Here is a 26080-nt window from a genome sequence, read left to right on the forward strand (position 1 = left end):
AAAATCATGCAGTGGTGGGGGTGACATGTATGCTTGAGTAGACCAACTCCAGGGCATGAGCTAAGTAGCAGCAGGGTAGGGGCCACGTGTAGAGCAAGTCCCACACTGACGTCAAAAACACACAGAGGCAGCGGGACTTCTTCAGTAATACTTTACTGAGCTTTCAAAGCATACAGTTCTCACTGGGTCCCCAGTGAGGCACAAAACTTCGCTCCTGAGAGCAAATCCAGTTTCTGCAGTAAAAAAATACAGCACAGGATATCTAAGTCAAGCACACACACCGGCAGAAGGGAGCAAGGGAGGAAAGAGGCTGGAAGGACACAGGGCAATGGATGTGTGTCTTTCGCTTCCTGTCGCCTGGGAGGGAAGTCAGCAACTCTGCATCTGCAGGGGCTTCACAAAGCAGAGCTTTCTGCCGCTGCTTCCAGGCACATCCCAGAAACACACACTATGATTCACGGTGTATTGCCATATCAATTGTTTTTCAAAGATTACCACGATGTGGTCTAAAAACAGGTATTGGACAAGATATCAATATATAGCTCAGCCCTAATCCTCACTCACCACCCGCAATCCAGATTCAGCCTCTCCCCCTCACTATCAAAAGGTACTTTACATCTAAAATTATTCTCATGATTGTGAGACATTACCTTCATTATTTCATTACTATACAGTTTTTCATATAAACACCAGAACTTGACATACACATCATGTGTTTAAGACTGATTTCCTGCTGAGTTCATTGCTGTGAAGAAAGAGTGGACACTGAAAGGAAAACGTCCCGCACTCCATACATCTAAATGGGTTCTTCCATGTGAGAGTCCCTGGATGTTCCTTAAACACTCCATTGTAAATAAAGCACTTTTTGCAATCTTTTCATTTAAACTGCTTCTCCTCTTTGTTGATGGTTTTTAGGGTTTCAACTCCTAAAGTTCTTCCTGTCCGTGAGTCTGTTGAGTTAGAACTTCAACTAGGACTGAAACTCTATCTATTTTCCTGATATTTAGACAGTTTGTGTTTTGTGTGAGTTTGTTCGCATAAATCAAGGGTTCCACTCTGACTGGAGCTCCTTCCACAGTCCATACATTTAAACAGTTTCTCCCCTGTGTGAGTCCGTTGATGTTTTCTAAGGTTTCCATTCCAACTGAAGCTCTTTCCGCACTCCAGGCATTTAAATGATTTCTCCCCTGTGTGAGTCCGTTGATGTATATTGAGGTGTGCACTCTGCCTGAAGCACTTTCCGCACTCCAGGCATTTAAATGGTTTCTCCCCTGTGTGAGTCCGTTGATGAATTCCAAGGGTTGCATTGAGACTAAAGCTCTTTCCGCATTCCATGCATTTAAATGGTTTCTCCCCTGTGTGAGTCCGTTGATGTTTTTTAAGGGTTCCATTATCACTAAAGCTCATTCCGCACTCCATGCATTTAAATGGTTTCTCCCCTGTGTGAGTCCGTTGATGTTTTTTAAGGGTTCCATTATCACCAAAGCTCATTGCGCACTCCATGCATTTAAATGGTTTCTCCCCTGTGTGAGTCCGTTGATGTTTTTTAAGGTTTCCATTATCACTAAAGCTCTTTCCGCACTCCATACAGTTAAATGGTTTCTCTCCAGTGTGAATCCGCTGATGTTTTCTAAGTTTTCCATTATCACTAAAGCTCTTTCCACACTCCAGGCACTTAAATGGCTTCTCCCCTGTGTGAGTCCGCTGGTGTATATTGAGGTGTGCACTGTGACCGAAACACTTTCCGCACTCCATGCATTTAAATGGTTTCTCCCCCGTGTGAGTCCGTTGATGTTTTCTAAGGTCTCCATTCTCACTGAAGCACTTTCCACACTCCAGGCATTTAAATGGTTTCTCCCCTGTGTGAGTCCGTTGATGAATTCTAAGGGTTCCATTGAAACTAAAGCTCTTTCCGCATTCCATGCATTTAAATGGTTTCTCCCCTGTGTGAGTCCGTTGATGATTTTTAAGGGTTCCATTATCACTAAAGCTCATTCTGCACTCCATGCATTTAAATGGTTTCTCCCCTGTGTGAGTCCGTTGATGTTTTTTAAGGGTTCCATTATCACTAAAGCTCTTTCCGCACTCCATACAGTTAAATGGTTTCTCTCCTGTGTGAATCCGCTGGTGTAATTTAAGGACTCCATTCTGACTGAAGCTCTTTCCGCACTCCAGGCACTTAAATGGCTTCTCTCCTGTGTGAGTCCGCTGATGTTTTCTAAGTTTTCCATTATCACTAAAGCTCTTTCCACATTCCATACATTTATATGATTTCTCCCCTGTGTGAATTCGCTGGTGTAATTTAAGGACTCCATTCTGACTGAAGCACTTTCCACACTCCAGGCATTTAAATGGTTTCTCCCCTGTGTGAGTTCGTTGATGTATATTGAGGTGTCCACTCTGACTGAAGCTCTTTCCACACTCCATACATTTATATGGTTTCTCCCCTGTGTGAATCCGTTGATGTGTATTGAGGTGTCCACTCTTACTGAAGCTCTTTCCACACTCCAGGCATTTAAATGGTTTCTCCCCTGTGTGTGTCCATTGATGCATATTTAGCTGTCCACTCAGACTGAAACTTTTCCCAAACTCCATAACTTTAAGTAGTTTCTCCCCTGTCGTTGATGTGAACTATGTGTGCTCATTCAATGACGCATATTCCACATTTCACAAATTTTAATTTCTATTCCTAATGAAACCAAAGGTGACCCATCCCCTGGAGTTCTGACTGTCTTTTCCATCTCTTTCTTCAGAGTGGGAGGAACGGAAATCCTTTTTGGGTTTCAAGGAAGAGAACTAAGGGAAAGAGAACACATCAAGCTGCATTAGCACCTTCTTCTATTTTAATGTCTCCTACATTCCCCCACCTCCTACCCATGTTCCCAACTTTCAGGAAATGAATATGCAATTATGTCAAATGATAGTAATGCATCAGCAAGCTTTCCTAATCCTCAACCAATGTTCATAAAGCAGCTTGATTTTTTTTAAAAATGCTGTCTCATCTTGTGCCCGTCTTCTGACGCAGGACTATCCTAAAACGACACTGAAAAGCAGGATATTCAAGGCAAATAGATAAACTGTAGTTAGTGCAATGTGTAGTACCTTGAAAATGTAGTATTGATTCACTAATGGCCTGAAGTTGTGTTATTTCTGGGGACATGAAATTATTTCTGTTCTGTCTTAAAGATGATAATCATACAATCTCATGGGGTGTTAGGGGAGCGTTACTACCTTTGGTGGGGGACATGTTGTCCACTTTCTGGGGTAATCTAGCCACCATTGGTCCCCACCCTGCACTCATCTCTCACCTGTGGCTTCCAGAAACTGTCAGGATGGAATAGGGACCACAATCCCAGGAACGGCTTCAACCGGCAAGCTAAACCAGGTGAGGATAGCTGATGGGTCTCAAATCCTTGGTGTATTAGGGAATTCTGTTGCAGGTGAAGGCAGGCCCTGGTGGATGGAGAGGATGAGAACAATAGTGAATCCCACAGTCAAGAAGGCAGATTCTGCCCATTCTGCAGAGGAAAGTGAGGGCAGATGGGGCTGATCAACCAGGGAAGGGAACCCTTTGAGAAGGAAAACTCTGGTCGTAGTACTTTGCAACACTCCCTCACTTCCTCTTGAGTTAGCTTCACGAGAAGAAAAAGCTGCGGAGAAAAACCTACACAAATCCAGAGTGGACTCTCTAAGACGGTTGGATGGTGCCCTGCACACCTCCTTCCAGCCACCACTGCAGCCAAGCTGATGCCTAACGTACTGCTCTGCTTTCCTTGGGACCATAAAAGCCAGGCTGAGAAGGGGCTCTTGTTGTCTAGGCCAGTGTTTCCCAACCGGTGTTCCGCGGCACACTACTGTGCCGTGAGACATCGGCTGGTGTGCCGTGGGAGGGAGGCGGGCGAGTCGGGCGGCGAGACGCGGGGCGGCGGCGGCGAGCAGCGGCTGCCCAGCGCGGGGCTCTCGCCGTCTGCCTGCCTGGCTGCCTGCCTGACGCGCAAACCCCCGGCGCAGGCGCCCCGCTTGTTGACACGGGAGGGGAGGGGGGAGAGGAAACGCTGCTGGTGTCGCTGCTCCTCGGCGGCGGCTCCTCCTCTCAGCCCGCCCTGCCTATATTTGCACCAATCCCCGCCCACTAAAGCATTCGCGCCTCCCAATGGGAAGCCTTGCCGGGCGGCGGGTGCTGCTGCCTGAGAGTTCTGAAGCCACGCCCACTTTCCCAGAGACTGGCGGTTCTGAGGGATCCAGGGCAGGGCCGGCGCGCGCGCGCTTCTTGCTGCCCGGGCGCTTGCTCTAATCCCGCCTTCCCTGGGAGGGAGGGATGGCGGTGGCCGCGAGCGTCCGGGGTGGGGCGCGCGCTGGCTCTCCCTGGCGGCCCCCGTGCCTGGCGTTCTATCAGTGCGCCTCCTCTCTCTTTCCCCACCCATCCTCCACGTGCTGCGCTCTAACCCGGAGTTAGAAGCAAATTAGAACACGCCCCCCGTGTGTGGTGTGTTTTTTGTGCTGCTCCTCTTTTTTTAGGGCTTTTTGGCGGCTTTTGGGACGGCGTCGAGGGGTGGCCGCCTCAGCTGCCGCCGTCCCTCAGTCCCTCGCTCTGCTGCCTCCTCCCACCCCGGCAAGGGGGAGGGAAAAAACTTTCACTTTTGTGCGTCCCTCCCGGCGTGACGCTGCGCGCTGACGTCACGGGGCGGGGCTTTAATGGTGGTGTGCCGCGAGATTTTTTTCCGGTAAACAGGTGTGCCGTTGCCCAAAAACGTTTGGGAAACACTGGTCTAGGCAGCCCTGAACCCCCAAACACACTGTCCAGCCAGTGCTGCTAACACAGCAGTTTCAGGGGGAGAGATGAGCTCAAACCTGCTTGTGATTTTATGTAAACTGTGTTACTTTTATTGTTGTAAGCCGCTCTGAGCCCAGCTTCGGCTGGGAAGAGCAGGCTATAAATTATTATTATTATTATTATTATTATTATTATTATTATTATTATTATTATTATTATCATCATCCTCTTAAAAACGATCTATTAATGGGCTGGGATCCTGTTACCGAATCAGAATGTTTACAGCTAATTAAAACACTCAAGAATGGCAAAGCTCCCGGTGAAGATATGATTCCTCCTGAGGTGCTTAAACTAAATGCCCAGTGGTGGGCTGCTATTTTGGCCCAACTTTTTACGGTAATAAATGATACATGCAAAATCCCAGAAAACTGGAAACTGAGCCTGGTAGCCCCCATCTATAAGAAGGGAGACCCCCAAGACCCCTCAAACTATCGCCCCATAAGTCTCCTGGACATTGTGTATAAACTTTATACTCGCTACCTGCTAAATAAAGTGGTTGACTGGGCTGACCACTCTAACTTGCTTAATCCGGAACAGGCAGGGTTTAGAAAGGACCATAGTACAATAGGCCATTGTTTGGTACTACAGACAATGATAGATAAGTATACAAAGATACATAAGAGCAAACTTTTTGTGGCTTTTGTAGATCTCACATCCGCTTTTGACTCAATCTGTAGGGACAAATTATGGCAAAAACTATATGAAACAGATATTGATAGACGACTTCTCAAAATACTTACGAGAGTTACATTCAGACACCACAGTTAAAATCAGAACTGGGATGTCAGGCAACTATACTGACCCACTGCCACTGGGGAAAGGGGTTAAACAGGGCTGTTTGTTAGCGCCGTTCCTCTTTAATTTCTATATAAATGACATTGTCCAACATATGGCAAAGTATAAGTCATCAGCTCCTGCCCTGGAAGGCAAACACCTGAATATATTGCTATATGCTGATGACATGGCTGTCATGGCACTCACTCGAAGGGGACTACACAGCATGCTGGAGGGGCTCGCAGCTTATTGTTCCCAAAACTCTTTAAAGATAAATTATGACAAAACAAAAATTGTGGTATTTACTAGAGCTCGCCACACATTTAGATGGTCTTTAGATGAACACAAAATCGAACAATGTCTTCTCTTTAAATATCTTGGTATCACTTTCCAAGCTACATCTAGCTGGCTTGCCCACTTCAAGACTGTAGCCCTTCTAACACGTAGGACAATCGGTGCTCCGCTCAGCTTTTTTTATTCGAGGGGAGGGCAACTGGCGATCCCGGCATTAAAAGCTTTTGTTGGAAAAGTGATTCCCCAGATGTTATATGGAGTAGAACTCTGGGGATGGAATCAGAAGCTGCTAGAACGGCTTGAAATCTTCCAAAATTTTTATCTCAGAAGAATTCTAGGCCTCCCTCAGAGTACTCCGGCAGCTTTCCTAAGAGTGGAAGTAGGATTACCTTCTGTGTCTGCCAGGGCCCACTTAAGATACCTGCGTTTCTTCACCAACCTCATAGATGCCCCGAACACCTTACTGGCTAAACAAGACTTTGTATCATTACAAAATAATACTACTTGGTGTAAGAATCTACTAGACATTCTATCCATATACAACCTACCTGAGTTTAATAATCTCAAATTGTGGAGCCCTGATAAAGTTCAGGAATGGATCTTTGAAAAAGACGCCTTTTTGGACTCCACAAAGATAAAAAACTCTGGGTTTTCCTACTGGTTTCCCCGAGTAAAAGCAGTCAAAATCTGTGCCAACTACTTGGTGGAGATCACTGATCCCACCCTTCGGAGAGCTTTCACTATGGCACGGTTTCAAACATTGCCAACTGCATATCTGACCGGTAGATACACAAAAACCCCAGTAGAACATCGTTTATGTCCTTGCCTTATGAAAATTAAAGAGGATCTTACACATTACCTCCTCTATTGCCCCATCTACTCGGGCTTTAGAGACGCATTGCTGCAAATTATACCCAACTCTATAACCAACCCTGAAGATAGAGTAAAATTTTTGTTAGTTGATGCAAACCCACGCATTACCCATGTGGTAGCGGTTTTTGTGATGAAGGCCATGAAAGCCAGGGAAAGATTTATGGATGACAATGTAAAGACCCCTTCATCATCTGTTTAACTTGTTGCTTGTTTTCCCTCTCTTTCTATTTTGTGGGATGAAGGTTTTGTTGGCATAGTATGTAATGAATTTTAATATTTTTAACTATTGTTGTGTTGATGTTTGTGCACAGGCATGGTCCTCACAATAAACGGATTTGTTGTTGTTGTATTATTATTATTATTATTATTTTTATTATTTGGACAGGTCAGGGGCTTATGGGGTGGGAATTGGGTGGAGCTTGCAGGAAAGAAGTTGTGTCTTGTTAAAGGAGAAATCTGAGGGCCCCGCTGGACAAAAAACAAGGACACCAGCCAGGAATACCAGAGCAAAACAGCAGCCAGTAGGCTTGGTCTTTATTGAAGACTGTCGTGACAGGACTCCCAACCTGCCACAAGGTGGAACAAGATGGAAGCCCCAAACAAAAGAGAACCCAAACTTTATTAGCTGCTACAGTAAACGAAAATCTGCCATTATTCCCTTATGGGGGACACAAGAGCCCTCATAGAGTCCTTTGTAGGTTCTCCATCGGTCAGAGGAAAAAACAGAGGCCAACCAGAGAATATTGAGAAGCAAAGCAGCTTGTAGGCCTGATCTTTATTGAACTGTTGCAACAGGGTGCCCCCTTCACACACAGGAGGAGGACCCTGAACCAAGGTGTGTCTGCCCTTATATAGACATTTTAAATTGCCCACCTTGGAGTCCAAGACCACCCCCAGAAACATCATAACTACTTCACAGAAAGGGTGGGCTAAAGCAGAAATCTGAGGGGGTTGTTTACCCCCTGTCTGGCAAGTTACCTGTTAATGCTTACTTGATTGATACCCTGGGGAGCCTGGCCAGTCTTTTGTAATGAAAAGTACTTAGTTCCTGAGCCAGATCACAGGCTCACCCTATTCATACACAGATATACCCTTAAGACAGGATTTGTGAAGGAAGAGGCAATGGGGAGGCTGCTCCATTTGACCTTGCAGAGAAAACACCTGGTCAGCCTGGGAGTCAAAATGGCTCCATGGCTGCTCTCTTGTGCAGGTTCAGACATGGGGCCTATATATCTATGTACATGTTTGCCTGGTACATTTATGAACCTTCATTATATACATAAGACCTTAATTTATTTATTTCACTGCTAATCCCAATGTTACACCCCCCCCCAAACTACATCATGGTTACATCATGAAAGGGAAGGTCTGGTGGCAGTAATCTGAGCATCCTGGACCATAGTCCATAGTTCCCCTTGCCCTCCACCAAACACCCATCGAGTGTAACAAAAGAGACATTTACATTTCACTGCTAGGAGCAGAAGTGCGTCAGTAGGCAGAGCAAAACGAGGGGGGGAGTGCAAAAAAATACGACTGCCACGTGGCCTGACTTATGCCCCCCCCCCAACAAGAAAGGAATCGGCTGCCATGCGGCCTACAGCTGGAGGGTGGCGGATGGCGGGGGCGAGGGAGCCATGCCTCCCCCCCCACTACAAAAACACAAGAAGGCCACCCCGCGGCCTAGCTGGCCCCCCGCCCAGAAAGAATAGCCACAAAATGGCAGCCTAGCCTGGCGGAGGGGCCGTGCCCCTTCCAATCAGGCCAGAACTTACTTTAATCCGGCCGCCAGGACACGCTCCTGAGGATCCTGATTCTGGAAGGAAGAAAGCCAAAAGGGGCTTGGACAAAGGGGTCGGCCTCCTTTCTTTGGCCTTTGCCCCACCCCTCCCGGCCATCCATTATCCTCCCTGACCTGTTTCCCAGGCAAGTTCATCACACCCATTTGGTCTTCATCCGACTACCTGTCTGGCACTCACCCCCCCCCATACAAAAATTCCTGCAACAGTCTGGACAGGCAGGGACTTATGGGGCCTTATGGGGTGGGAAGAAGATAGAGGTTGCAGGAAGAAAGGGGTGGGGGGACTGGGCCCCCCACTTTCCAGGGATCCCTCTCTGGTCGCCTTGAAGGGGTGGCCGATTCCTGAGTGGGAGGGGGAAACCTAAGCGGCCCCTCCAGAGAATCCCCGCGGGGGCCACAATGGAGACGTGTCCCCAAAGACTGACCTACCTAGCTCTAACCCCCCCAATGCTGCCCCTGCCTGCCCTAAGGATGCTCCCCCTCCCCCCTTCCTCGACTCCCTCCCTCTGTCCCAGAGTCTCCCCTGCACCCAAAGTCCCCCCTTGGCGTGGCTCACCCATCGCCCTGCGCCCCCCATCTCTCCATCCGGAGGGCCCCCCCCCCAAGACGAGCAGGGGAGGAGAGGGGGGTCTCTATCCAAGCGTCCCTCACGCCCGTTAACCCTTTCATGGCCCACCTCTTTCCGCGCGGAACCCACAGCGCCCCAGGGATGCTTGCGCGGGGAAATGGGGCGAGGGGGCTTCGTTGGGATCCCCTGGGTGGGCTTCCTAAGGGCCCAAGGAAAAACCTCCTTCGCAGCACGCGTGCAGGGATCCAGATCCACAACAGGCGCTTTGGGGCGCTGCAGCGGGTCTGTGGATCCTTCTCTCGCCTCCCCCCGCGACCCCTTTACCTCTTTGTCCTCGCTCGCGATTCTCCTCTCCTTTCCTTTTCGGCAACATCCACGTGGGTGGAGGGGATTTACCTGCCGCCCCTCCTCCCCTTTCCGAAAGCGCGCGCCCGTAGAGCTACGGGGCAGAGCAGCAATCCGGCGCAGAAGCTCCACTGCCGGGAGAAGCTGGCCATTTGGGAGGGGGGCTCTCCCCCCCCTATTCCCGGAGGAGAGTTCGGATGGCGAGGAGGAGGAGCAACATATTGGGGAGGGGATTTGGGGTTGTGGGGGCGGGGTGTGGGAAGGATGTGCCGGGAGGGGTGGAATTTGGGGGGCGGGGAGGAGAGGAAGGTTTCCCCCTCCCCTCTTCCTTCTGTGAATCAGGAGATTGGGGCTGGGCTGATCCCGGCAATCCTACTGCAAAGTGGGGTGTCCCCCCCACAATGTTTATATTGCAAAATCCTTCCCTCCCCCACCCCACGCTATGAGCTTAGATCCCTCCGTGTTTTAGGTATTGTTGCTGTTAAATCCAGGAAGGGGGAGCGGCAGTCAAGACAGAAATCCATCGGGATGGTGGGTTGAATCCTGATACTTTCCAAGGTGAAGCGCAGGAAAGCATTGCAGCTAGAGGGATGTGTGAATAGTATTGTGGTGCTTTGGGGAGGAGGGTAGTAAAAAGGTGTGGGAAAGTGGGGTTGTGGTGGAGCGATGAACCCCAAAGGACTGAGAATTTACTGTGAACAGGACTGGCCCATTCTAGCCTCACCCCCTTACCTAAAAGCCTGACACCCCGCAATGTGACAGGATTGTGACTCCTGCCCTCAGCAAGCAAAATACCCCCATTCCTTGAAATGGAGAGAGCCGTGGGCTGTGGCTCTGTCTGTGTGTCTCAGGCAAAGGGGGGCTGCTCTGTGTGTTTTGCTAGCAGTTAAAATTGCACTTTTTGGGGAAAGAGCTTTCTTTTTGTGTGCTTTGCATTGAGACTTGTGTTTCCGGCTCAGCCAGGAGAGCTGGGGCTGGAGGGCCAGCTGTGTGTTTTTGTGTGTGTGTGTGTGTGTGTGTGTGAGAGAGAGAGAGAGAGAGAGAGGGAGAGAGGGAGAGAGAGAACACCCCCCCCCCACAGCAACAACAGGCTCCCAGCTCTGTGTGTGTCTATGTATTTTATTGTCTGTATCTCGGCCAAGAGGGGCTGAGGCTGAGAGGAAAGAGGAGTTTTCTCGCTTTGTGTTTTGCTTGAAGGCTCCTCTCCTGCTGAGGGCTGGGGCTGCAGAGATCGGGCTCATTCCCCCCTTGGCACAACTGTGAGTTCTCTGCCCAGGACTGGCGGGCTGTGCAGCCGAGGGCGGCATTTATTTATGAGTCTTTTTTCTTTCTATAGTCTCTTTTCAAGGTACTACTGTATTTTATCTGCAACATGTTGGAAGGGCGGGGAGTCCCCTTTGTGTAACAACTTAAGCAGGAGGGCATAATGGGGGGGGGGTCACACTCGCAGGAGGAATGGACTCCGTTACAAGGCATGGTGAATAATTTTGGCAAATTCAATCGCAAATATGGTGGAGCGATGAACCCCAAACGACTGAGAACTCCTTGAGAATACCCCCCCATGAGCCCCAGTGAGACCTGGACCTAACCAACCAGGTCTTTTGAAGCGTGACAAAACACCCTGGATGTTCGGAGCAGTTTGCATACGCAGACTCCTGGGTGGCGGTCCTGAGAGAGAGCCCTAAGTGGCTACAGAAATTGAAAGGACAGTATTGTACCTCGCTGATGGTGCAGTGGGCACTGGAGGAGGCAAAAGTAATCAAATCCCAAAAGAAAGAACACTTTTCCAGAGGAGAGGAGAAAATGAAAGAACCGACCTGGACCCCAATGGTTCCCACTGTTATGGAATGGGGGGGGGCATACAAACAGAGGTTTACTCCCGAGTAAACCACATAGGTCCGTATAGTGAAAGCCATGGTTTTCCCAGTAGTGATGTATGGAAGTGAAAGCTGGACCATCAAGAAGGCTGATCGCCGAAGAATGGATGCTTTTGAATTCTGGTGCTGGAGGAGACTCTTGAGAGTCCCATGGACTGCAAGAAGATCAAACCTCTCCATTCTGAAGGAAATCAGCCCTGAGTGCTCACTGGAAGGACAGATCCTGAAGCTGAGGCTCCAAGACTTTGGCCACCTCATGAGAAGAGAAGACTCCCTAAAAAAAGACCCTGATGTTGGGAAAAATTGAGGGCACAAGAAGGGGACGACAGAGGACGAGGTGGTTGGACAGTGTTCTCGAAGCTACAAACATGAATCTGACCAAACTGCGGGAGGCAGTGGAAGACAGGAGTGCCTGGCGTGCTCTGGTCCATGGGGTCACAAAGAGTTGGACACGACTAAACAACTAAACAACAACAAACCACATAGGGTCAGAGGCAATGACCTCAAGGTAACCCCGCTATACAAGGGCTCCCCTCGTCCTTTCACAACGTTGCACCAAGCACCACACAAAACCCCAACACCCCAAGAATAAAGCACCATTTGTGACCGCGTATCCCGGTGCTATATACAGGCAAACAGTATGAATGAACAATGTATTTTATGAATGGACAATTTATTTGCATGAGGATGCGTCCTGACCAATCAAATCTAGCCCTTCAGCCAATCCCAGCAATGGTATGGCTCTGCAGGAGCTGCTCAGCGCAGCTATCTTCCATGATTCAACGAGCGCTGACAAGGTGACGACAGGTCCTGCTGAGAGAACAATGGACTAAGTTCATCGAAACCTCATTACCTTGTAATCCACACATAAAACTGTATCCAATGTATTGAGGCCAAGTCAAGTCATTTCCGAACCCACTGTCTGTATTGTGAATAGCCAAAAGCGCTTAGAAATTCATAGAAAATCACTGGTTTCAACAATTCTCTTCATTCCACCACCAATTTGCGTTATTGGCTAAGGGCTTGGAAACCACTCTGTCCCCGCCATAATCCCTCAAGTGGGAGGTCACGTACTCATAGGAAGGTACTCATTTGTGACAATCGCTGGGCAAAAGCTCTCCTCCGGACTTGCCCAGGTGCCAGACTATGCAAACCAAAGTTCTATTGTTCTTTTGCAGTAGGAGCTTGGAATGTACTTCCCAATACATATCCTGTATTTGCCTGTTCCCCTGACACATTCCTCCTATGTGAATCATGTATAACCCTCCCCTTTTCTGATGTAGTGATTATGCTCCACGAACTGCATGCTGGGATAAGATAAAAACTTTTAAAAGTCCTCGTCACCCCATCCTCAGGGTACAATTCCCCTTTGGACCTGTTGCGTAATAAACTTTGGTCTACAGCTATTTGCTCTGGTTGGTGGCTGGACTTCTACTTCTTCAGTAATAGTTTACTGAGCTTTCAAAGCATACAGCTCTCACTGGGTCCCCAGTGATGCACAAAACTTAGCTCCTGAGAGCAAACCCAGTTTCAGCAGTAGAAAAATACAGCACACAGGATATCTAAGTCAGGCACACAAACCGGCAGAAGGGAGCAAGGGAAGAAAGAGGCTGGAAGGACACAGGGCAATGGATGTGTGTCTTTCGCTTCCTGTCGCCTGGAGAGAAGTCAGCAATTCAGCATCTGCAGGGGCTTCATGAAGAAAAGCTTTCTGCCGGCAGCTTCCAGGCAAATGAGCATCCTGAAAACACACACTGTGATTCTTGGTGTGTTGCCATATCAATTGTTTTTGAAAGGTTATCATGATGTAGTCTAGAAACCAGTTTGGACAATATATTACCCAGCCCTAATCCTCACTGACCACCAGCAATCCAGACAAACCCTCTCCCCTTCTCTATCGAAAGGTACTTCACTTTTTGCAGTCTTTTTATTTAAACTGCTTCTCCTCTTTGAGTCTGTTGATGGTTTGTAGGGTTTCAACTCCTAAAGTTCTTCCTGTCCATGAATCTGATAATTTAGAATTTCCACCCGGACTGAACCTCTATTTACTTTCTTGATATTTATAAGGTTTGTGTTTTGTGTGAGTTTCTTCACATAAATCAAGGGTTCCACTCTGACTGGAGCTCCTTCCACAGTCCATACATTTAAACAGTTTCTCCACTGTGTGTCTGCTGATGTTTTCTAAGATTTCCATTCTGACTGAAGCTCTTTCCGCACTCCAGGCATTTAAATGGTTTCTCCCCCGTGTGAGTCCATTGATGTTTTCTAAGGGTTGCATTTAAATTAAAGCTCTTTCCACACTCCATACATTTAAATGGTTTCTCTCCTGTGTGAGTCCGTTGATGTATTCTAAGGGTTGCATTGAAACTAAAGCTCTTTCCGCACTCCATACATTTAAATGGTTTCTCTCCTGTGTGAGTCTGTTGATGTATATTGAGGTGTGCACTCTGACTGAAGCTCTTTCCACAGTCCATACATTTATATGGTTTCTCTCCTGTGTGAGTCCGTTGATGTGTTCTAAGTTTTCCATTATCACTAAAGCTCTTTTCACACTCTATACATTTAAATGGTTTCTCTCCTGTGTGAATCCGTTGGTGTAATTTAAGGACTCCATTCTGACTGAAGCACTTTCCACACTCCAGGCATTTAAATGGTTTCTCCCCTGTGTGAGTCCGTTGATGTCTTCTAAGGTGTCCATTCTCACTGAAACACTTTTCGCACTCCAGGCATTTAAATGGTTTCTCCCCTGTGTGAGTCCGTTGATGTTTTCTAAGGGTTGCATTGAAACTAAAGCTCTTTCCACACTCCATGCATTTAAATGGTTTCTCTCCTGTGTGAATCCGTTGATGTTTTTTAAGGGTTCCATTCTCACTAAATCTCTTACCGCACTCCATGCATTTAAATGGTTTCTCCCCTGTGTGAGTCCGTTGATGTTTTCTAAGGGTTGCATTGAAACTAAAGCTCTTTCCACACTCCATGCATTTAAATGGTTTCTCTCCTGTGTGAATCCGTTGATGTATTCTAAGGGTTCCATTCTCACTAAATCTCTTACCGCACTCCATGCATTTAAATGGTTTCTGCCCTGTGTGAGTGCGTTGATGTTTTTTAAGGGTTCCATTATCACTAAAGCTCTTTCCGCACTCCATACATTTAAATGGTTTCTCTCCTGTGTGAATCCGCTGGTGTAATTTAAGGACTCCATTCTGACTGAAGCACTTTCCACACTCCAGGCATTTAAATGGTTTCTCCCCTGTGTGAGTCTGTTGATGTTTTCTAAGTTTTCCATTATCACTAAAGCTCTTTCCACATTCCATACATTTATATGATTTCTCCCCTGTGTGAATCCGCTGGTGTAATTTAAGGTCTCCATTCTGACTGAAGCACTTTCCGCACTCCAGGCATTTAAATGGTTTCTCCCCTGTGTGAGTCCGTTGATGTGTTCTAAGAGTTCCATTTAAACTAAAGCTCTTTCCGCACTCCAGGCATTTAAATGGTTTCTCCCCCGTGTGAGTCTGTTGATGTGTTCTAAGTTTTCCATTCTCACTAAAGCTCTTTCCGCACTCCAGGCATTTAAATGGTTTCTCCCCTGTGTGAGTCCGTTGATGTATATTGAGGTGTCCACTCTGACTGAAGCACTTTCCACACTCCATACATTTATATGGTTTCTCCCCTGTATGAATCCGTTGATGTGTTCTAAGGTCTCCATTCTGAGTGAAACTCTTTCCACACTCCATACATTTATATGATTTCTCTCCTGTGTGAGTCCGTTGATGTATATTGAGGTGTCCACTCTGACTGAAGCTCTTTCCGCACTCCATACCTTTAAATGGTTTCTCCCCTGTTGGAGGTTGTTCAATGAAGCATATTCCACATTTCACACATTTTAATGTCTATTCCTAATGAAATGAAAGGTGCCCCATTCCCTGGAGTTTTGACTGTCTTCTCCATTTCCTTCTTCAGAGTGGGAGGAAAGGAAATCCTGTTTTGGTTTCAAGGAAGAAAACTGAGGGAAAGAGAACACATCAAGCTCCATTAGCACCTTCTGCTATTTCAACGTCTCGTACACTCCCTCACCTCCTACCCATGTTCCCAATTTTTAGGAAATGAAGTTGCCATGTCAAATGATAGTAATTCATGAGCAACTTTCAAAATCCTCAATCAATGTTCATAAAGCAGCTTGATTTTTTAAAGAATGATGTGCTGTCTGATCTCGTGCCCGTCTTCTGATGCAGAACTATCCTAAAATGACACTGAAAAGCAGTTACAGATAGGTAGCCGTGTTGGTCTGCCATAGTCAAAACAAAAAAATTCCTTCCAGTAGCACCTTAAAGACCAACTAAGTTACTTCTTGGTATGAGATTTCGTGTGTATGCAGATACCTGAAGAAGTGTGCATCTGAAGAAGTGTGCATGCACACGAAAGCTCATACCAAGAACTAACTTAGTTGGTCTTTAAGGTGCTACTGGAAGGAATTTTTTTGTTTTGACTGAAAAGCAGGATATTCAAGGCAAATAGATAAACTGTAATTAATGGAATATGTAGTACCTTGAATATGTACTAATGATTTATTGATGGACTGAAATTGTGTTATTACTGGGGACATGAATTTATTCCTGTTCTGTCTTAAATATCATAATCATACAATCTCATGGGGTGTTAGGGGAGCGTTAGTACCTTTGGTGGGGGTCTTGTCATGCACCTTATGGGGTAATCTACCCACCACTGGTCCCCACCCTGCACTCAGCTCTCACCTGTTTCTTCCAGAAGCTGTCAGCATGCAACAGGGGCCATAATCCCAGGAATGGCTTCAAACGGCTGGCTAAACCAGGTGAGGATACCTGAAGGGTCTCAAATCCTTGGTGGGTTGGGGAATTCTGCTGCAGGTGAAGGCAGGCCCTGGTGGATGGAGAGGAGGAGAACAACAGTGAATCTCACAGTCAAGAAGGCAGATTCTGCCCATGCTGCAGAGGAAAGTGAAGGGCAGATGGGGCTCGTTAACCAGGGAAGGAAGCCCATCGAGAAGGAAACCTCTGGTCATAATACTTTGCTGCCTCGTGAGTTATTTTCAGGAGACGAAAAGGCAATTTAGGGAAACCTATACAAATCCAGAGTGGAGTCTCTAAGAGGGTTGGATTCTGTCCTGCACACCTCTTTCCACCCACTCCTGCAGCCAAGCTGGTGCCTAACGGTCTGCTCTGCTTTCCTTGGGAACATATTAGCCAGGCTGAGAAGGGGGTCTTGTTGTCTAGGCAGCCCAGGACCCCCGAAACACACTGCCCAGGCAATGCTGCTAACACAGCAGTTTCAGCGGGAGAGATGAGCTCAAACCTGTGTATCAAATAATAATAATAATAATGATAATTTATTATTTATACCCCGCCCATCTGGCTGGGCCTCCCCAGCCACTCTGGGCGGCTTCCATAAAAACCACAAATACAGTAAAATATCACACGTTAAAAACTTCCCTGAACAGGGCTGCCTTAAGATGTCTTCTGAATGTCAGATAGTTGATTATCGCTTTGATATCTGCTGGAAGGGCGTTCCACAGGGTGGGTGCCACTACCGAGAAGGCCCTCTGCCTGGTTCCCTGTAGCTTTGCTTCTCGCCATGAGGGAACCGCCAGAAGGCCCTCGGCGCTGGACCTCAGCGTCCGGGCAGAATGATGGGGGTGGAGACGCTCCTTCAAGTATACTGGACCGAGGCCGTTTAGGGCTTTAAAGGTCAGCACCAACACTTTGAATTGTGCTCGGAAACGTACTGGGAGCCAATGTAGGTCCTTCAAGACCGGTGTTATATGGTCTCGGCGGCCGCCCCCAGTCACCAGTCTAGCTGCTGCATTCTGGATTAGTTGTAGTTTCTGAGTCACCTTCAAAGGTAGCCCCATGCAGAGTGCATTGCAGTAGTCCAAGCGGGAGATAACCAGAGCATGTACCACTCTGGTGAGACAGTCTGCAGGCAGATAGGGTCTCAGCCAGATGGAGCTGGTAAACAGCTGCCCTGGACACAGATTTGACCTGTGCCTCCATGGACAGCTGTGAGTCCAGAATGACTCCCAGGCTGTGCACCTGGTCCTTCAGGGGCACAGTTACCCCATTCAGGACCAGGGAATCCTCCACACCTGCCCGCGTCCTGTCCCCCAAAAACAGTACTTCTGTCTTGTCAGGATTCAACCTCAATCTGTTAGCTGCCATCCAACCTCCAACCGCCTCCAGGCACTCACACAGGACCTTCACTGCCTTCACTGGTTCTGATTTAAAAGAGAGGTAGAGCTGGGTATCATCTGCATACTGATGAACACCCAGCCCAAATCCCCTGATGATCTCTCCCAGCGGCTTCATGTAGATGTTGAAAAGCATGGGGGAGAGGACCGAACCCTGAGGCACCCCACAAGTGAGGGCCCAGGGGTCTGAACACTCATCCCCCACCACCACTTTCTGAACACGGCCCAGGAGGAAGGAGCGGAACCACTGTATAACAGTGCCTCCAGCTCCCAGCTCCTGAAGACGGTCCAGAAGGATGTTATGGTCGATGGTATCAAACGCCGCTGAGAGATCCAGCAGAACTAGGAAACAGCTCTCACCTTTGTCCCTAGCCCGCCGGAGATCATCAACCAATGCGACCAAGGCAGTTTCAGTCCCATGATGAGGCCTGAATCCCGACTGGAAGGGATCCAAATGGTCTGCTTCTTCCAGGTGTGCCTGGAGTTGTTCGGCAACCGCTCGCTCAATCACCTTGCCCAAGAATGGAAGATTTGAGACTGGGCGATAGTTGGCCATCGTGGCCGCATCTAAAGATGGTTTTTTAAGAAGCGGTTTAATAACCGCCTCTTTCAGCGGGTCTGGGAAGGCTCCCTCACGGAGGGAAGCATTCACCACCCCACGAAGCCCATCGCCCAGTCCTTCCCGGCTAGCTTTTATAAGCCAGGATGGGCAAGGATCCAGGAGACAGGTGGTTGGTTTCACTCGTCCAAGCAGCCTGTCCACATCCTCGGAGGTAACAGATTGGAATTGATCCCACTCAACTTGACTAGACAGAACTCTAGCACTCTCCCGCCCCGGCCCTGCTCCCACGGTGGAGTCTACTTCTTCCCGAATCTGAGCGATTTTATCTGCAAAAAACTTTGCAAAATCATTGCAGGGGAACATGTGGCCCGTACTGGGCCCCGATGTTGCAGGTGGTTCCGCTAAATTGTGAACCACCTGAAAAAGTCTCCTGCTGCTGTTTTCTGCAGATGCAATAGAGGCGGTGAAGAAATTCTTCTTCGCCGTCGCTATTGCCACTTGGTAGGCTCGACGTTGAGCTCTAACCTGTGTCCGGTCAGATTCGGAATGAGTTATCCGCCACCGGCGCTCTAGCCGTCTCAACGATTGTTTCATTGCCCTCAGCTCCGTGGAAAACCACGGGGCTGTCCGGGCTCGATGCAATCGGAGAGGGCACTTCGGAGCCAAACAGTCAATAGCCCTGGTTAACTCCACATATCAAAGTCTCTCCGATGTGGAACAAGGAATACAGAATCGCTATGTACATCATATGTCACTCTAAAAGTATTCAAAATATTTGCCTTTTGAAGAAAAGACCACCAAGTATCCGGTGGCCCCTTCAAAGCTAATGAAAATATTGTGCCTGGAGCTTTTGGGGGTGCAGGAGCAGGAAAGCTTCTTCCACCATGATCCTTCCAGTTGGGATTCAGGCCTCATCATGCGACAGACTGCCCTGGTTGTGCTGGTTGATGGTATCCGATGCGCTGGAGTCAGAGGGAAAAGCTGTTTCCTGGTTCTGTTGGATCTCTCAGTGGCTTTGGAGACCTTTGGCCATGGTGTCCTTCTGGACCCTCTAGGAGAGCTGGGGAAATGGTTATGCAGTGGTTCCCCTCCTTCCTCCTGGGCCATGTCCAGAAAGTGGTGTTGGGGGATGAGTGTTCAGACCCCTGGGCTCTCACTTGTTGGGTGCCTCAGGGCTCTGTCCTCTCCCCCATGCTTTTTAATATCTATATGAAGCTGCTGGGAGAAATCATCAGGGGTTTTGGGCTGGGTGTTCACGAATATTTGGGTGATACCCAGATCTTCTTCTCATTTTATTAAGAACCAGTGAAGGTGGTGAATGCACTGTGTTGGTGCCTGGAGGTAGTTTGAAGATGGATGGTGGCTAACAGATTGAGCTTGAATCCTGACAAGACAGAAGTACTGTCCCTGGGGAACAAGGGGATGGGCAGGTGTGGGGGACCTCCTGGTCCTGATGGGGCAACTCTGCCCCTAAATAACCAGCCTAGGGGTCATTTTGGACTCACAGCTGACCAAGGAGGTGCAGATCACTTCTGTGTCCAGGGCAGCTGTCTAACAGCTCCATATGGAATGCAGGCTGAGACCCTCCTTCCCCGCAGACTGTCTCGCCAGAGTGGTGCATGCTCTGGTTATTTCCAGCTTGGACTACTGCTTTGTGGTCTAGATGGGACTCCATTTGAAGGTAACCCAAAACTGCAACTGCATGGGAGCAGCGCCGAGACCACATATCACTTCCTCTAAAGGATCTTACCTGGCTCTAAGCAGATTTTCAAGCACATTTCACACTGTTGGTGCTGACCTTTAAAGTGTCATGGTTGCATTTTTCAGGCATAGAAAAGTATTGATCTAATGCAGGCTTCCTGAAACTCGGCAGTTTCTTTTTGCTGAGAGCTGGTGGTGGGATAAGTTGCAATGAGGTTATGAGGAACCTTTCTTGTTTTGGGGAACCAGATGAAGCTGGTTTAAACTGGAGTGAGCCAGGCTTGTTATCCAGTCCCAAGGTTACTCTGACATTTAATATAAATTACAAGGCCGAAAGGCGCCTGGTCCCACTTCCTAGTCTGCTATTTCTCTACTCTGCTTGTGTGATTCTTACTTGAGTGCTGTTTTGGTATGCTAAGTTAGGGTTTTATGTAAGTTAGGTTTTTGCTATTTTTTTTATCCTGTTATGTTTCTTTGCCTTCAGTAATAATTTTTTTTTGCTGAAATAGATCGCTATGGAGCAGCAAGATCTGCAACCTAAAGCCCTCAACAGCCTCGACCCTGTAGGCCTCAAGGAGCATCTCCACCAACATCGCTCAGTCTGGACAGGGAGGTCCTCCTTCGAAGATCTTCTGCTGATTCCCCTCCTGCAAGAAGCGAAGTTATAGGGAACCAGGCAGAGGGCGAGGAAATGGGCAACATTCTGACATTTAGAAGACAGCTGAAGGCAGCCCTGTTTCGGGAGGTTTTTAATGTCTGATGTTTTACTGTCTTTTATTTGTACTGGAACCAGGCAGTGGAAGAGAAACTTAAAGATGGAAGCCTGAGAGAGAGGAAAAGGTTTCTGGCTGCTTCCTGGGTGAGACTGCGGAAACGCAGAGCCGCTTCTGAGAAGCCCTCTCCCCTCCCCTCTTCCTGGACAGGGCAGGGGCTTATGTGGTGGGAAGAGGATGGAGCTTGCAGGAAGGAAGGGGTGGGGGGAACAGGACCCCCCACTTTCCAGGGATCCCTCTCTGGTAGCCTTGAAGGGGTGGCCGATTCCTAGGTGGGAGGGAGAAGCCAAGGCGGCCCCTCCAGAGAATCCCCGCAGGTGCCACCATGGAGAAGTCTCCCCAAAGACGGTTTCTTATCACCCCCCCCCCCATTGCTGCCCTTCCCTGCCCCAGGGATGCTCCCCCTCCCCACTTCCTCGACTCAGAGTCTCCCCTGAACCCAGAGGCCCCCTTTGGCGCGGCTCACCCCTCACCCTCCATCTTTCCATCCTGAGGGGCCACCCCAAGACGCACAGATTAGGGACATGGGGGTCTCTATCCAGGCGTCCCTCATGCCCGTTAACCCTTTCATGGCCCGCCTTTATCCGTGCGGAGCCCACAGGGCCCCAGGGATGCCTACGCGGGGGAAACGGGGCAAAGGGGTCCTCGTGGGGAATCCCTGGGTGGGCGCCCCATGTCCGCCGCTGCCAAGGCGCCTGAGGGGCCAAGGAAAGCCCCCTTCGCAGCACACGCGCAGGGATCTAGACCCCACGGAAGGCGCTTGGGGGAGCTGGCGGGGGTCTCTGAATCCTTTTCTCCTCCCCCCCCCCGCGACCCCTTTACCTCTTTGTCCTCGCTCCCGATTCTCCTTTCCTTTCCTGCAACGTCGACGTGGGGGAGGGGGTCCCCTCCCATGATGCCCCTCCTCCCCTTTCCGAAAGCGCGCCCCCCTAGAGCTACGCCGCAGAGCAGCAATCCGGCTTAGAAGCTCCACTTGCGGGAGAAGCAGGCAGTTTGGGAGGGGAGGAGGAAGAGGAGGAGAAGAAATGGGTGCAACGGATGGGGGCGGGATTTGGGGTTGTGGGGGCGGGGTGAGAGAAGGATGTGCCGGGAGGGGAGGGGAGGAATTGACGGGGGGGGAGAGAGGAAGGTTTTCCCCCTCCCTTCTTCCTCCTGTGGATCAGGAGATGGGGGAGGGGCTGATCCCGGCAATCCGCTTGCAAAGTGGGGTCTCGCACCCCAAAATGTTTACATTGCAAAATCCCTCCCTCCCCCACCCCACGCCGCGAGATTAGATCCGTCCGTGTTTTAGGTACTGGTGCACACTGAGCAGCGGCTTGGACTCTGTGACTCCTGTGTTACGGGGGAAAAATGGGGCCCTGACTTTTGCGCGCGCACACACACACACACACACACACACAGGAGACATCCAGGTAAAATTCATCCCTTGTGTCTCCCGTCAGTGGTAACACAATGAGGCCAGTAAGAAAGCAAGGCCAGCTGTTGATCTGTTTGCGGGCAGAGGCTCCCCCCCCCCCAGGCAAGGAATAAAGTAATCCGGTCTCTGTGGCAGTTTATTTTGTGGGGGAAATCCTAAAAAAAAAACACACCTCAACAACTTCAAACCCAGAAAAAAGAGTTCAACAACTTCAGTCGTAAAAAAAGGTCAACAACTTTGGTTGGCCCTTTGATTGGCCCTCACAGCCCTTCACTTCATCAGATCTGGCCCTCTTTGAAAAAAGTTTGGACACCACTGGAATAAAGTCATTCAACTTGTGATTTGGTGTGCATACACTGTGGACTCAGTGGATGGCGCTGGGTCGCCACGGACAACTTCGTCATTTCTTACTACGATACAAAGCTACCAGCATGAGTTTGACCAAACTGGGAGGCAGTGGAAGACAGGAGGGCCAGGGGGTCACGAAGAGTCGGACATGACTAATCACCTAAACAACAACAACTATTTCTGGGTTAGCGGAGTCTGTAACCTGAAGCGTCCGTAACCCGAGGTACCACTGTATTACAGAAAAGTCCTTGACGCAGCCAACTAACGCATGCACTAACGTTGCTTACTATCTCCTGATAGCGGCACTGACCAATCACACCAAACACAATGGGGGGTTGGAGCGGAACAGCTGGAAATCAGCTGATTGGCAGACGCGGAAGTGCACCTGACGATTATGTGGGCGGCAATTCCCACCCAGAGAGGCGTGAGGGGGCGAGCCCACTTTGTAGTTTGCTGGAGTGCCTCTTTTCCTTAGACTGAAGTGCTCCCAAACCCTGAATCTTAGGAGGGCATGTTTTATAATAATAAGTGTTACGGAAAGGGGGGGGGCATGTCTTCTTCACTACAAATATTTGCTCAATTTCTCTAGGACTCCATCACCCCTCCCCTGTCCTCCATAATGCCTCAAGGTGTCAAGACCCTAATCCTGTCAAAATCACTCTGCCAAACCTTTCCTCCGGGCAATGCCAGGTGACAGACTACGCATACATGGATCATTGTCTTCTCAGGAAGCGCTTATCTGCGCATATCTCCAGCTCTGCATATTCCCCCCTCCCTCCTCCATATCTCCAGCTCTCTGCATATTCCCCCCTCCCTCCTCCATATGTTAATCCGGTGTAACCCAACCTCTCCTTAATGTATGCATGATGTAATCTGTGTAACCCAACCTTCCCATAATATATTCATGACGTTTCCTGCACTGTATTCTGGGACACGGAGGGAACTTTTAAAAGTTTATGTCGCCCCATTCTCGGGGTTCAATCTCGCCTTGAACCTGTTGCGCAATAAACTTGGATCTTCTGCAGTTTGCTCCTGTCCGGCTGAGCTCATTTTCTTCCGCAGGGACCCGCGGACTTACTTAGTCCGACGAGCTGGGTGGCAGAATAGCCCTGCACCCAGATTTAGCCGTAACAATAAGATATTAATAATAATAATAATAATAATAATAATAATAATAATAATAATAATAAAGATTAGGAATGAGAAAGATTAAGGAATACATTAAAATGTTTTGGTGTTTTGATGGTTGGGGATCCCTACAGAAGTTGCAAAGGCAGGACCCCAGATTCTTGTGTTGGTATCCTAAGGCTGGCATCACCTCCCCCCCCCCCCAATGGCCTGTGTCCGTGTGGCATTCTGGCTCTAGCACTCATAGGACCTGGGAGATGAGGGTTCGAATCCCCACACAGCTACGATCCTCCTGCTGGGTGATCTTGGACCAATCATGATCTTTCAGCTTGGCCTACCTCACAGGGCTGTAGTGAGGATGGAATGGGGTCGAGGGAGAACCATGCCTGCCACATGGACCTTTGGAGGTGGGAGAGGTGGGATCTGAATGTCACAATAAACAACTATTTCAAGAATACAGAGGACATGGACGCAGAATTGCATGCACAGAAGGAGTTTTATTGTCACTACGGAGGAAGACGGGAGCTGGCCAGAGAGAGGGGGGGGGGGGCAGACAGCTTGCAAAGGTTTGCATTTCCATGATGTGGTCTGGGAAAGGGGGTTCCAAAGTTGGCCCCATCACTTTGCAAAGCACAAGGAAAGCTTCGTTTACTCAGCTAACCAGTCCACAAAAGCATCTCATCTCTGCAGAAAAGTGAGACAGGTTTCATATCTCATGGGGCAAATTTCCCAGTGGGGGGGGGGGTACTGTTGCTCACAGCCTCAAGCTCTGGATTTGGCTAGGTCTTAGTGGAATCAAGAGTCCAAACTGGATTTACTTGGGGAAGCCCCTCTTGTTTTTTCTGCTCCAGGCCAATAGAGGAGGGGAGGGAATAGATTTCCTGCAGGTGGACAGAGTAGTTATGAAAGCGGGCTGGCCTTGGACCTGTTGGGAAGCTGGAGGTCTTTGGGTGTTCCTCTCAGGCCCAGGGTGGCATTTCAGGCATAATCGGTGGCCTTGTATTTGCAAAGGTATGGCAAGGTAGTCTTACAGGAACGCTGGATCCATTTCTGCGAACCTGCAGGGCAGAAGGTTGAGATTGTTAGGGTGTGTCTAGAAATTGATAGAAAATGCAGACTTCCTTTTGAGTAAATCAAGGATTTCTTTCCCTGTTTTGGAGAGGGAGACAATTACAAGGAAAAGCAATGAAGAGATTTGATAAATACATAAGCAGAGGTATTTCGAACAAACCATTCTACTTTTGCCAGTAGGGTCTCTCTCTCTCTCTCTCTCTCTCTCTCTCTCTCTCTCTCTCTCTCTCTCTGTGTGTGTGTGTGTGTGTGTGTGTGTGTGTGAGTGATGCAGAACCCTTTCCCCATGGTTTGTGAGATCTTTGTCATGTTTGAGATATTTTCTAGCATTCCCCACACCTGCATGAATGAAACTTCACTGAAGCCACCTATCAAAAAGCTGAATTCTGCATTTAAATTAAGTTCCACCTTTGCAATGGGGCAGAGTTCCTGTGCCCTACTCTGGGACAACGAAGATCATGGCCACTGGTCCCATCACCTCCTGGCAAATAGAAGGGGGAGAAATGGAGGCAGTGAGAGATTTTACTTTCTTGGGCTCCATGATCACTGCAGATGGTGACAGCAGTCACTAAATTAAAAGACGCCTGCTCTTTGGGAGAAAGGTGATGGCAAACCTAGACAGCATCTTAAAAAGCAGAGACATGACCTTGCCAACAAAGGTCCATATAGTTAAAGCCACGGTTTTCCTGGTAATGATGTATGGAAGTGAGAGCTGGACCATGAAGAAGGCTGATCGCCGAAGAATTGATGCTTTTGAATTATGAGACTCTTGAGAGTCCCATGGACTGCAAGAAGATCAAATGCATCCATTCTTAAGGAAATCAGCCCTGAGTGCTCACTGGAAGGACAGATCATGAAGCTGAGGCTCCAATACTTTGGCCACCTCATGAGAAGAGAAGACTCCCTTGGAAAGACCCTGATGTTGGGAAAGATGGAGGGCACAAGGAGAAGGGAACAACAGAGGACGAGATGGTTGGACAGTGTTCTCGAAGCTACAAACATGAGTCTGACCAAACTGCGGGAGGCATTGGAAGACAGAAGTGCCTGGCGTGCTCTGGTCCATGGGGTCATGAAGAGTCGGACACGACTAAACAACAACAACAACACTCTGGGACAAAGAACCACTCTATACTTTGCCCACCGACCCCAATGGAGGTAACAGTTCAAAAACAAAAATGCAGCCCAGGTGATACGAAGTGCCAAGTATAAAGAGGGAAATAGTGGGGTTCTCTCTCTGGAGCCCCATCTCTCCCTGTCCTCAGTTTCCTTGTCAAGTCCTTTCTGCACAGGAATAAGTAAGTCTGTCCTTTTCATTTTTTGTCAGTTTCCCATTTTCCCATTCTTGAGTTCTCTATATTTTCACATCAGTTTGTGATTCTTGGTGGGTTTGATTATTTAGCTCCTCCTGAACATTCATCAGCATTTTAAGGCCATATTCAAACAATTGGCGTGTTTTTGCAAAGCAATTTCCCCCAATACAAGGAACTTTTGCATGTT

The 26080-nt window shown here is 48.6% G+C and overlaps 1 protein-coding gene across 1 annotated transcript; it reads right to left on the reverse strand.

The window, feature by feature from the left end:
- Positions 1-136: 136 nt before the first annotated feature.
- LOC114605995 (uncharacterized) lies at positions 137-21659 on the reverse strand. The gene is made up of 4 exons (XM_077935473.1): positions 21442-21659; positions 16115-16259; positions 13552-15366; positions 137-2561 (listed from the first exon to the last, which is right to left on the reverse strand). Exons 3-4 carry the CDS (start codon positions 15179-15181, stop codon positions 985-987), a joined length of 3207 nt encoding a protein of 1068 aa, XP_077791599.1. The 5' UTR covers positions 15182-15366; positions 16115-16259; positions 21442-21659; the 3' UTR covers positions 137-984.
- Between the last annotated feature and the right edge of the window lie 4421 nt (positions 21660-26080).

Source organism: Podarcis muralis, chromosome 10 (genome assembly GCF_964188315.1).
Source record: "Podarcis muralis chromosome 10, rPodMur119.hap1.1, whole genome shotgun sequence".
NCBI classification, from domain to species: domain Eukaryota; kingdom Metazoa; phylum Chordata; class Lepidosauria; order Squamata; family Lacertidae; genus Podarcis; species Podarcis muralis.

Excerpts from the sequence above, each read along its gene's own strand:
- LOC114605995 (XM_077935473.1), bottom strand. The coding sequence starts at position 15,181 with ATGGAGTGCGGAAAGAGCTTCAGTCAGAGTGGACACCTCAATATACAT. Across the intron at positions 2,562-13,551 it reads GAGCTTCAGTCAGAATGGAA|AGCTAAATATGCATCAATGG; the intron begins ATCTTAGAAAAC and ends GTCTGAGTGGAC.